Source organism: Alexandromys fortis, unplaced genomic scaffold (genome assembly GCF_014885135.2).
Source record: "Alexandromys fortis isolate MF-2015 unplaced genomic scaffold, M_Fortis_MF-2015_v1.1 scaffold_79, whole genome shotgun sequence".
Taxonomy (NCBI): Eukaryota; Metazoa; Chordata; class Mammalia; order Rodentia; family Cricetidae; genus Alexandromys; species Alexandromys fortis.
The window spans coordinates 4371846-4383054 of NW_026067964.1; the positions used below are offsets into that span (position 1 = coordinate 4371846).

Here is an 11209-nt window from a genome sequence, read left to right on the forward strand (position 1 = left end):
GTTGAGAACCAGGGTCCTAAGCAGAGAGAGATGCTCTGTAACCAGACTCGGATCAGCTCCCAGAGCACACAGCTAGAAAGTCAAACCACATTCAGGTTCTTCTGCAGAAATCAACAGGGATTTTGTTTGAGGGGCTAAGAGTTGATTTGTTTGTTTCATAGCTGAGGATTAAACCTGGGATTTTGCACACGCTAGGCAAGTGCTCTATATAAGCCACATTCCCAGCCATAGAATGATTAAAAAAAAAAAAAAAAACCACCTTTAATCACAGAGGATAAATGAATTCAGTCTTTTCCCTCTTTTATTTTTTGAGACAGGGTCTCTCTCATGTAGCACAAACTAGCATAACATATGTAGGCCACGATGGCCTCAATCTTGAGATCCAACTGCTTCTATCTCTGGGTGCTGGAATTACTAATGTGTGCCACTACACCCAGCCACGCAATGTCTGTTTAAGACCATAGTTTAGCAAAATCTGTTGAAAACTTTTGTCCTATGTTTGGCTATGTAATTTTGGAATTTTTTTAGAAGGATTTATTTAACACATATCTACAGAGGTGTGTGTGTGTGCGTGTATAAAAACAAAATCAAAGGGAATTTTATAAAAATATTTAATTTTTATCTAAGTGATAATTTCCTTCTCTCTTTTTTCTTCCTTCCTTCTTTCCTTCCATCCGTCCCTCTCCCGCTCTCTGACCCTCTCTCGCTCTCTGTCCTCTCCCGCTCTCTGACCCTCTCCCGCTCTCTGACCCTCTCCCGCTCTCTGACCCTCTCCCGCTCTCTGACCCTCTCCCGCTCTCTGACCCTCTCCCGCTCTCTGACCCTCTCCCGCTCTCTGACCCTCTCCCGCTCTCTGACCCTCTCCTGCTCTCTGACCTCTCGCTCTCTGTCCCTCTCCCGCTCTCTGACCCTCTCCCGCTCTCTCTGTCCCTCTCTTTCTCCCTCTCTCCTTCTCCCATGGTAGCATCCCATTCTGTTGCCTCAGCTAGTCTTATACCCCGTTCTCAGCCCTCATTCATCTGGTTCTGTAGGTGCATCTCGCTGTACCCAGCTAGGTGGGTGGTGATTTGTGATTTTTTTTTCTAATATTTTAACCATCACTCTTTCAGTTTTAGCTCTAATTATACCTTAATATAAATAATTTTTATGGAAATTACAATCAAATAATTTCAGTGCAAGCTGCTTATGTTGACTAATCATATATTTAAGAACTTATTACCTTTGAGAAAACTTCATTTTGAATTTATTTGAAATTTAATGGATTTAATAAATGCTAAGATCCATCTAACATGAACATTGGGAGTATTCATATTAAAATGTTCAAGTCATCCAGACCACTCTCGGCCCATTTTCCCATGTATATTATTATTTAGTTTATTATGTCTAATGACTGTTTCATGTATTTTAAACCTCTAAATGAATAAAAAGTGAAACCAGGTCTTTTTTCGATGATTCCCTGAATTAACCCTGGGTTTGGAGAGGTAGGAGTGTGCAGCGGAATTGGCTGTGACTAGAATCGAGTAGAGGAATCACATAGTTGTCTCTCTTTGATAGGATTTAGATTTCAGCTTTCCAGGCCTTTTGTCAGGTTCTGGGTAGGCTGGTGGGTGGCACCATTAATGGCCTAAGAGATTTATTTTTAAACACTTACAGTGTAGCCTCTGCCTTCCACCTTCTAATATGTGCACACCATATTGGCCTTTGTATTATCAACCATAGTTTTCCTGGTTTGATGGTTTAGAAATAGGAAACAAATATTTAGATAAATATCAAAAAAAATCCAAGTAAAACTGTCCTTTCCATCAAATGACAATCAGTTAGTCATAGAAATTGTGTTTGTTGCCTGTTTTACATTAGCTATCTTCTTATTTTTTTAATTTTAACCTTTAATTTTATGGATGTGCGTGTTTTGTCTCCATGTATCTGTGGGCCATATGCATGCAGTGCCTCTGGAGGCCAGAAGAGGTCATCACACCCCTTGGGGACAGGAGTTGCAGGTTGTAGCTGCCAAGTATGTGCTGGGAACTGAACTCTGGAAGAGCAGCCAGTGCTCTTATCCACTGAGCCATCGCTCCAGCCTATAAGCCATGTTCTTATTCTTACACATGAACGATGGAGGGGTGTTGATCCCAGGGAGGACCCCCGGAGCTGCAGAGCTCCAGTATTTGGGCCACTGCCTGGAGCTCTGGTCTTGCCCACCTGGGGCTGGCATGGTACCTGGTGAGGCACTGTAGGCTATGCGAGCTTTCTTAGACCCTTGTCAAGTGGAAGGATTCTTTGGTTGTACGTATGCCATGGGACTTATGATAATAAAAGTTCTGTTTTGTCTTTCAGTTTGTATCTTTTTAAACTGGGGATTGCACCCCAGATCCAGGATTTGCTGGGAAAAGTGGACTTCACAGGTACTCGGATTTGTCTTTATCTCCTCTGCAATCTAGTGACTAAGAAAACATGCAGGTGCCTTCTTCTTCCCATGGATGGTACCCCTTCCATCCTTCCTATAGCCCAGTGGCTCTCAGCCTTCCTAACACTGCAACCCTTTAATACAGTTCCTCATGTTGTGGTGACCGCAACCATAAAACAATTTCCTTGCAACTTTATAATTTAATGTTGTTGCTGTTATGAATCATAATGTAAATTATAAATCATAATGTAAATATTTGACCCTTGTGAAAGGATCGTTCAACTCCCCAAAAGGGTTGCGACCCACAGGTTGAGAATCACTGTACCAACAAGGGGAAACCTGCCATCTTGGTTTCATTCCTGATATGTAATAAGTATCCCAACAAAATATCCCAATAAGAATAACTTGAGAGAAAGCCTTTACCATAGCTCACGTTACAAGGTTCAGTCTATCAAGGTGGTGAAGCCAGCGCAGAAGGAACATGAAGAAGCTGGCTATATTGTGGCCACCATCAGAGAAGAGATCTGTGAATGCATGCTGCTGCCCAGTTCCCTTTCCCCGTTTATGCAGTTTAGAATCCTGGCAGGATGGTCCACTCACCATGAGCGGATCTTCCCACCACAACCAAGGTAATCAGGAGCATTGCCCACGGGCAGATGCCCATCTCCCAGGTGACCCCAGAGGCCACCAGACTGACCTATCTTGCTTGTGCCTACCTGGATCCCCTCCCCCATACTGTGGAGTGAAAAACTCAAGCAGATTGTTTGGAAATGGCTCCACCTTCCTGAGGAAGAGTGTCTCTTTCGCGCCTTCACCTCTGGCGGTTTCCTTTGATTTATTTTTTCTGTTGTCCTTTCAGAGGAGGAAATCAGTAATATGAGGAAAGAACTGGAGAAGTACGGGATCCAAATGCCAGCCTTCAGCAAAATAGGTGGCATTCTGGCCAATGAGCTGTCTGTGGAAGAAGCTGCACGTAAGTCAGCCTTGTGTCCACACTTGTCATTGGCCTGCAACTTGCCCGTATGTATTTGCTGATCTTAATGGTATCAAACAGCTTGCTTAGGAGATACTTTAAGAACCCTAAGGGTTTTGCTTTGGTTTTGATGATGATGATAATTCTAGTTTACCCACCCCAGAAAGACCAGCTGCAACCAGATGAAGTGAATATAAATAACTTCATGATTTTATTGTCCTTATAACAACATCAGTCTAGAGCCGGACCATTTAACCCTTTCCTCATCTTATCACCTCCCAGTTCAAGACAGTCACATCTCTTAATAGGCAACATCCTCTGAGATCTGCAGCTGGGCTCAAAGGGCTCCAGCCTCAGCACCATCTCCTTTGCAGGCTTCACCTTTGGAGGCAGAATAGGCTTCGTCTGCCCATGCAGCCCCTCTGCTCCCTGTCTAATGCTGCTTTCCCTGGCAGAGAATCCTTGCCCTTCTTGTCCTGCATCACCTTATGAGACTGGTGAAGGGCACATTTCTTGTAGACAGTCCAGCAGGTTTCAGGAATGCTCACCTTATTTACAAAAGCACTGTCAACACTGAGAACCCTGACATTTTTGTCCTTAGTATTGTAATTATTTGAAAGTGTTTGCACATAACCAAGTAATTGCTTGTGGGTTTTAAACCTGTGTCTGTGTAATGAGAATGTAGAGATTTCAGAAATTTTTTTTTTTTTTTATTTCACAAAGCATAGTTCTGCTTGCTGTGCCTTTGGACTTCAGTGGTTAGGGTAGATTCTCCTATAACTCTTTTGATGTTACAAGCTAAATCAGACATCTCTTAGAACCCACCCATTTGCTCAAGGCTGTGTTGCCCTGAGCAGGAAGCAAGGGGGTACTCTGTGCCCTAGTGGATGGCATAGCCCCTGGTTCATCTCAGTGTCTGAATAACTAGATAGGTAATACCACACAGACACTGTGACCAAGACCAGTGACGGGTGAGCTTGCAGAGATTGCATGATTTGTCCAACGTCTCTTTTTTTATTGTGCTGGATATGTGTATGCAGATATGCATGTACGCATGAGTGCATTGCATGTGTACAGCAATTTATTCCTCAGGAGCTGTCGACCTTGTTTTTAGAGGCAGAGTCTTTCACTGGGACCTAAGGCTAGAAAATGTGGCTAGGGTGGCCAGCTAGTTAATGCCAGCTATCCACCATATCCACCTGTGTCCACCTCCCCAGTATTGGGATTCCAAGCATATATCACCATGCCTGGCTTCTTAAATAAATGCTGGGAATCAAACAAGCACTTACCAAATGAGCTGTCTCCCAACACCTGAGGTTTCTTTTCCTTACTGGGAGCTAAATAAGACAGTAAAACTGCTTGAGTTTATTATATCAATGCTGTCGATGTCTTTTCCTAATTAAAAACGTCTCCTTTCTCTTTCCTTTTTAGTACATGCTGCAGTCATAGCCATTAATGAGGCTATTGAAAAAGGAGTGGCCGATCAGACCATTATAACACTAAGAAACCCAAATGCAGTTTTAACCTTCGTGGATGACAACCTCTCGCAGGAGTATCAGAAGGAACTCTGGGAATCCAAAAAGAAAAAAGAGGAAAATGCAAAACTGAAGGTACTTAGTTAAAGTCTCAGGAACCTGTGTGCTGCTGGATGTGGTAATGAGTGAGTGACGTGAAAGGCGTTAATATTGACCTCAGTGATTTGTCAGTCAACTGCTGTGGCCTCTCTTATTTGGTTGGGATGGAAGGATTGGTTAGATGACCCTAAATTACATCATGTAATTAGAATTGAACGTCAAGTTATGAACTTACTGTTTTACCCAACAGGCGTAGAAACAGTGGCTTCAGAACATCCTAGTTCAGTACCATCTTCAGGCTCTGTGCCAACTATGAAAATTGTGTATCTATGTACAGACATTAATAATTCAACAAGGAAATGTTTAAAGAGGATGTTTCTCATGCTTCTCCCATTTTCCCACTACTAAGCCCATCTTGTTTGAAAGCATCCTCTTCGCCTAATGAGAAAACCTATTCCTGGTTCTAACTCTAAACCCACCTACTTCTTGGATAGTCTTTGTGGACAACTTCATCTACATTGAAGCTTCTACTCAACATCAACTTTTTTCTCATTAAATTCTGAGCTCCAATGCTTTATTTAATGCCTTTTCCATGGTGGCTTTCGGCGGCTCCCATCTCAGTGGTCCATCTACCCTGAGAGGCTCTGCTCATCTGACTTGTTTAAGTCTTGGCTGTAACAGTTTTTGATGCTGATCTCTTGGAGTCTCTTCCTTCTTCCTCTTTCTCTTGGGTGTCTTTCCAGCCTTGTACTAATCTTTTTCTGTTCCTTCTGTGTTGAGTCATACATGTGTTGAGGAAATCAGCTAGTAACTCCAGGATGCCCCTCCCACACCATCCTCTAAGATGCCCCTCCCACGCCATCCTCTAAGATGCCCCTCCCACGCCATCCTCTAAGATGCCCCTCCCACACCATCCTCTAAGATGCCCCTCCCACACCATCCTCTAAACTCCCCCTCCCACATCATCCTCTAAGCTCCTCCTCCCACACCATCCTCTCTGTTCCTGCAGATTTTGGGTTCTGTACTCCTAAGACATCTCCCTGACAACAGCAGAGGAAAGGTCATTCCCACTTGTCCTTGTCATGCTTGTTCTACGTTCTGCCTCCATGGTTTGAGATGACTGCCATCTTGTCTAGAATTCTTTATATCCCCTCTCTCCTGCTCCTTACTGGGTTCTGCTGCCTTTTTTTTTCCAACTTGAATTCATTCTCTGCCTCCAAGTCCCACACACGGACCTGCAGGGTTTCCACAGGACTCCTGTAGACTCTTCCTCCTGGGTCTCCCTGGTTTCCTGTCGGTCTCTCACCAGACCCCTCTCAGAACGTGAGATGGTGGGATTAGTGTTTAATTCAGATCTTTCCTGGTTCTCTTTTTCCTACTTATAGTAAGTACAGGGCCAGGTATGACGCTGCACACCTTTGGGTCCAAGACTTAGAAGGCAGAGACAGACTGATCTCTAGACAGCCTGGTCAACAAATTGAGTTTAAGGACAGATAGAGCTACACAGTGAGACCCTGTCTCAAAACAAATAAACTAAGTACAAGTGTTCAGCTTGGTCTTTGGTGCCCTTTACAATGCAGGCCATATTTTGTCTACCATAACAAACAGGCCAAATTTTGTGCCTTCTTTTCCTTTTCTTTAACTGAACAGTGCTGCCTATGACCCATTGTTCAACCTGGACTTCATCATTACTCTGTTCCCCCTCTGGACTTTCCTCAATTGCTAGCCTGGCTTAGATTTTTCTTCCCAGTTAAGTTTGTCTGTGATCTCTTCTCTGCATATTCATTATTTGTGCCTTTTAGTTTTTTAGATGGACTCAAAGGAAATTTCAAGCACTTTACCGTTTTCCCTCTGTAAAAGTTGCCACATTGACTGATCCCTTCTAATAGTTTCCTGTTAGAAACGTCGCCTTGTTCACAGTGCCAGGGTCTGCTGTTCGTCTGTGTCGTTCTTGCTGGGTGTGCCTCCCCTAGAGCCCTGTACCAGGCAGGTATCCCACAGATGCCCGTGTTGATTACAAACGAAAAGGAGCAAGCTCCCTTTGTCATTTGTTTGAGTTTCGTGTTTTGGAAACATTGAACCGAAGCTCGGGGATCAGTGAAGACTTTGTTTTGCAGAACAGCTGTATTTCAGAGGAGGAGAGAGATGCATATGAGGAGCTGCTGACACAGGCAGAAATCCAGAGCAACATCAATGCGGTCAATAGTAAGTGACGGGTGACGTGTTGGAAATGGTATTTCTATAAGGTGTGAACTTTCTATGCCAGAACCGCTGCAGAGCCCTCCACTCGTAACTTGCAAAGCTGCCTTGTGTATGGGGAACCTATCAATGCTGCTCGTCACTGTGATGCCACATCTGACAGCCCCTTTCACTGATATCATCCCTGGGCCGCACACAGCTTGTTAAAGTGTCCGGAAACTGGTTCTATCCTGCTCTGATGTGTGTCATTTTGGCTCTGTCCCTTGTAGGACTGACACTGACTGTTATTTAGGAAAAGATTACAGCTTAATGGTCATGGGTCCTTGCTCTTGATTGCGTGATGGCGTTCTGCTGAAATTGGAGAGGGTATTATATTACAGGCACTTCTGCTTGTTACTCATTCGCGGGCTTTGGCTTATAGTTCCAAGATTTTTTTTTAACAGCTTCCATGACCTTTTACTGCAACTGAATGAGACTATGGGCAGGCTAATGGAGTTACATGAGAGCAAGTCTGGTTCTGTGCTTCTGACCTGTGTGGGGTCACGTAGTTCAGTTCCTCTCCACACCCTGTTCGGCTGAGTGACTGGGTTCTGGGTTCCCTTCTGGTCTGTGGTAAAGCACTTTGACCAAATGCAGCTTAGGGGAGGGAAGGATTTATTTGACTCACACAGGTCATAGCCACTCACTGAGGGGAGTCAAAGCCCCAATCCAGCAGGAACTAGAAGCAGAGCCATGGGGAAGTTCTGCTTGCTAGCTCTACTGCAAGCTTGTACTCAGGAAGCTTAATTGGCTTTCTCGTACAGGACCCACGGCCCAAGGAAGGATACTGCTTACAGTGGGCTGGGTCCTTGTAGATCAATAACAATGAAGACAGTCCCCCATCGACATGCTCAAAGTCCAGTCTGACCTGCCCTTTCCCTCAGTTGAGAGCCCCTTCTCAGGTGACTCTAGGCTATTTCAAGTTGATAGTTAAAGCTAACTAGAACAGACTGTAAAACACAGAAAAGTTAGGTCATTAAAAAGGAACAAATGTGAATCCATCAATCATTAGACTTTTCCTCCATCTAATAAAAGTTATTTTTACTTAGACATTAGAATAGGCTGTAAGGAATTCACTTTGATACCTTTTCTCTCTACATTATTCTACATAGCCCATATTTTCCCCAAACTTTTAATACACGAAAGACCACTGGACTCATTTATAGATCACGTGAACTTCTACTGAATTTAAAATTGGAGCTTCCACCAAACAGAACATTCCAAAAGCTACCCTCCATGTCACTGCCTAGATACACTGGGAACATTTCTAGTTGTTTTGAACACTCCAAGAAATATACACCTGCAGGTGTGGCTGAGACATGTTGTAGACTAGTACTGTGGGGATCAAGGATGCCAGGCAGATTAATTCATGTCATTGTCTGACAGCTAACACCTGAGCTTCAGAAGTACATGAGAGCTCACTGCTGATGTGCTTACATCAACTCCTTACGATTTCAGGGTGCATCTTCATGCTCTTCTATGGCATGACACCTCGAATATGTGGGTAATGATAGACAAAGCCTAAAGCCTAGTTTCAGTATTTGCTTTCTGCTGTTTGTGAAGGCTGAGACTTCCAATATTTTTGACTGAACTTGACAATTACAGGAAGAAATTAATATCACCAGAGACAACATTTAAACTCCTAAAGCTTTGAGAGGAAATGACCCTGTAGGCTTTGAAATGCTTCTACTGAAGACAGCTTTCTTCCTTTGTGTGTTTAATAAAATTCTCTGTAAATAAATGCTTGAATACCCATTGACCTAACTTCCTGACCACAGATTTCGCTAAACTGGCTATACTTTCATTTCATTTTAAAGTACCAGGCAATAGGTGATTTGTACCTTAGCACAAGCTGAAATTGATGGGAGTGCTACCATGTTTGATGGCTTGGTTCTTCTGAAATTTTCATCTCTTCTCTTTTCAAATCTGTAGTTCAGTAGAACTGAAAGTGTAGTTGATGGTGTGATGGTGAGCTGTTGATACACTTTAAAATCTGCCAGTAGGCCCAGGCCAGTGACCTCTTCGGGAGCAGACCCAAGCCAGGGACATCCACGGAAACAAGCCCAAGCCAGAGATCTCTACCAGAGCAGGCCTGAGACAACAACTTCTGCTGGAGCAGGCCCAAGACAGAAACCTCCACCAGAGCAGGTACAAGGGAAAGACCTCCAAGGTCTGGGATTGCAGAGCGACCTCTGGGAGCACAGCGTGAACTCCAGGAACTCTAAGTAACCTCTTGCTTGATTGGAACCATGACCCTAACTCCACCACAAAGAACAACCATCTGATCCTTGGATCCACTAGCATGTGGAAGAATGATCATCATTAACATGACCCCAACTACACCAGTTAGAGGAAAAGATGGGTAGACACAGTCAACACCACAACAAGCAATACAACACCAACAAAAACTAGTAGCTCTAAAACAGCAAGACTTTAACACCCCAGTACAGATGATGCAGAAGAAAATTATCTAAAAAATAACTTTAGGAGAATGTTTGAGTCCCTTGAAGAGAAAATGAAAAATTCTCTCAAAGAAATGGAGGAAAAGACAAGCAAAAAATTTGAAGAAAACAATAAATCCCTTAAGGAAAACCAATAAAAAGCAATCAAACAGGTGAAAGAAATAATTCAAGGTGTGAAAACCGAAATAGAGACAATAAATAAAAAACAAGCCAAGGGAATTCTGGAAACAGAAAATATGGAAAAACAATCAGGAACTACAAGAGCAAGCATAAACAACAGAATACAAGAGATGGAAGAGAGAATCTCAAGCACTGAAGATACTATAGAGGAAATAGACTCATCAGTCAAAGAAAACATTAAATCTAACAAAAGCTTAAAACAAAATATCCAGGAAATATGGGACACCATGAAAAGACAAAACCTAAGAATAATAGGGATAGAAGAAGGAGAAGTCCAACTCAAAAGCACAGAAAATATATTCAACAAAATCATAGAAGAAAATTTTCCCAACCTAAAGAAGGATATGCCTATGAAGATACAAGAAGCTTACAGAACATCAAACGGATTGAACCAAAAAAAAATAAGTCCCTTCACCACATAATATTCAAAACACTAAACATACAGAATAAAGAAAGAATATTAAGAGCTGCACAGGAAAAAGGCCAAGTAACATATAAAGGTAGACCTATCAGAATTATACCTGACTATTCAATGGAAACAAAGAAAGCCAGAAGGTCCTGGTCAAGTGTTATGCAGACAATAAGAGACCATGGATGCCAGCCCAGACTACTATATCCAGTAAAACTTTTAATCGCCATAGATGAACAAAACAAGATATTCCATGACAGAACCAGATTTACCAAAACCTAGCCATACACCAAGCCCTACACAAAGTACTAGAAGGAAAACTCCAACCGAAGGACATTAGCTACATCCATAAAAAATGCAATAGATGATCTCACAGCAGCAAATCCCAAAGAAGGGAAAAACACACACAATAATAACATCACCAACAACAAAAAATAAAATAACAGAAATTAGCAATCACTGGTCATTAATATACCATTATATAAATGTGTTCAACTCACCTATAAATAGACAGAAACAGGCTAACAGGTTAGATATGAAAACAGAATCCGTCCATCCTGCTGCGTTTAAGAAACACACCTCAACCTCAAAGACAGACTTCATCTCAGAGTAAAGGGTTAGGAAAAATTTTTCCAATCAATTGGACCTAAGAAACAAGTTGGTGTAGCTATCCTAATACCTAACAAAGTAGACTTCAAACTAAAAATCAATCAAAAGAGATGAAGGACATTTCTTATTAGTCACAGGAAAAATCCATCAAAAGGAATCTCAATACTGAACATCTATACCCCAAATACAATGGCACCCTCGTGTGTAAAAGAAACACTACTAAAGCTTAAATCACACATTAAACCCCACACGCTAATAGTGGTAGACTTCAGCACCCTACTCTCACACTGGACAGGTCTGTCAGACAGAAAATTAACAGAGAAATAAGGGAACTAACAGATGTTATGACTCAAATGGACT

General features: G+C 42.5%; 1 protein-coding gene across 2 annotated transcripts in view; it reads left to right on the forward strand.

The window, feature by feature from the left end:
- Window positions 1–11209, forward strand: part of Iqgap2 (IQ motif containing GTPase activating protein 2) — a 301482-nt gene that overhangs the window by 171837 nt on the left and 118436 nt on the right. For both annotated transcript variants that reach the window (XM_050153835.1, XM_050153834.1), the window contains exons 6-9: window positions 2335–2402; window positions 3264–3377; window positions 4809–4987; window positions 7069–7156. In XM_050153835.1, coding sequence (XP_050009792.1) covers window positions 2335–2402; window positions 3264–3377; window positions 4809–4987; window positions 7069–7156 — 449 coding nt within the window. The remainder of the gene's footprint in view (window positions 1–2334; window positions 2403–3263; window positions 3378–4808; window positions 4988–7068; window positions 7157–11209) is intronic.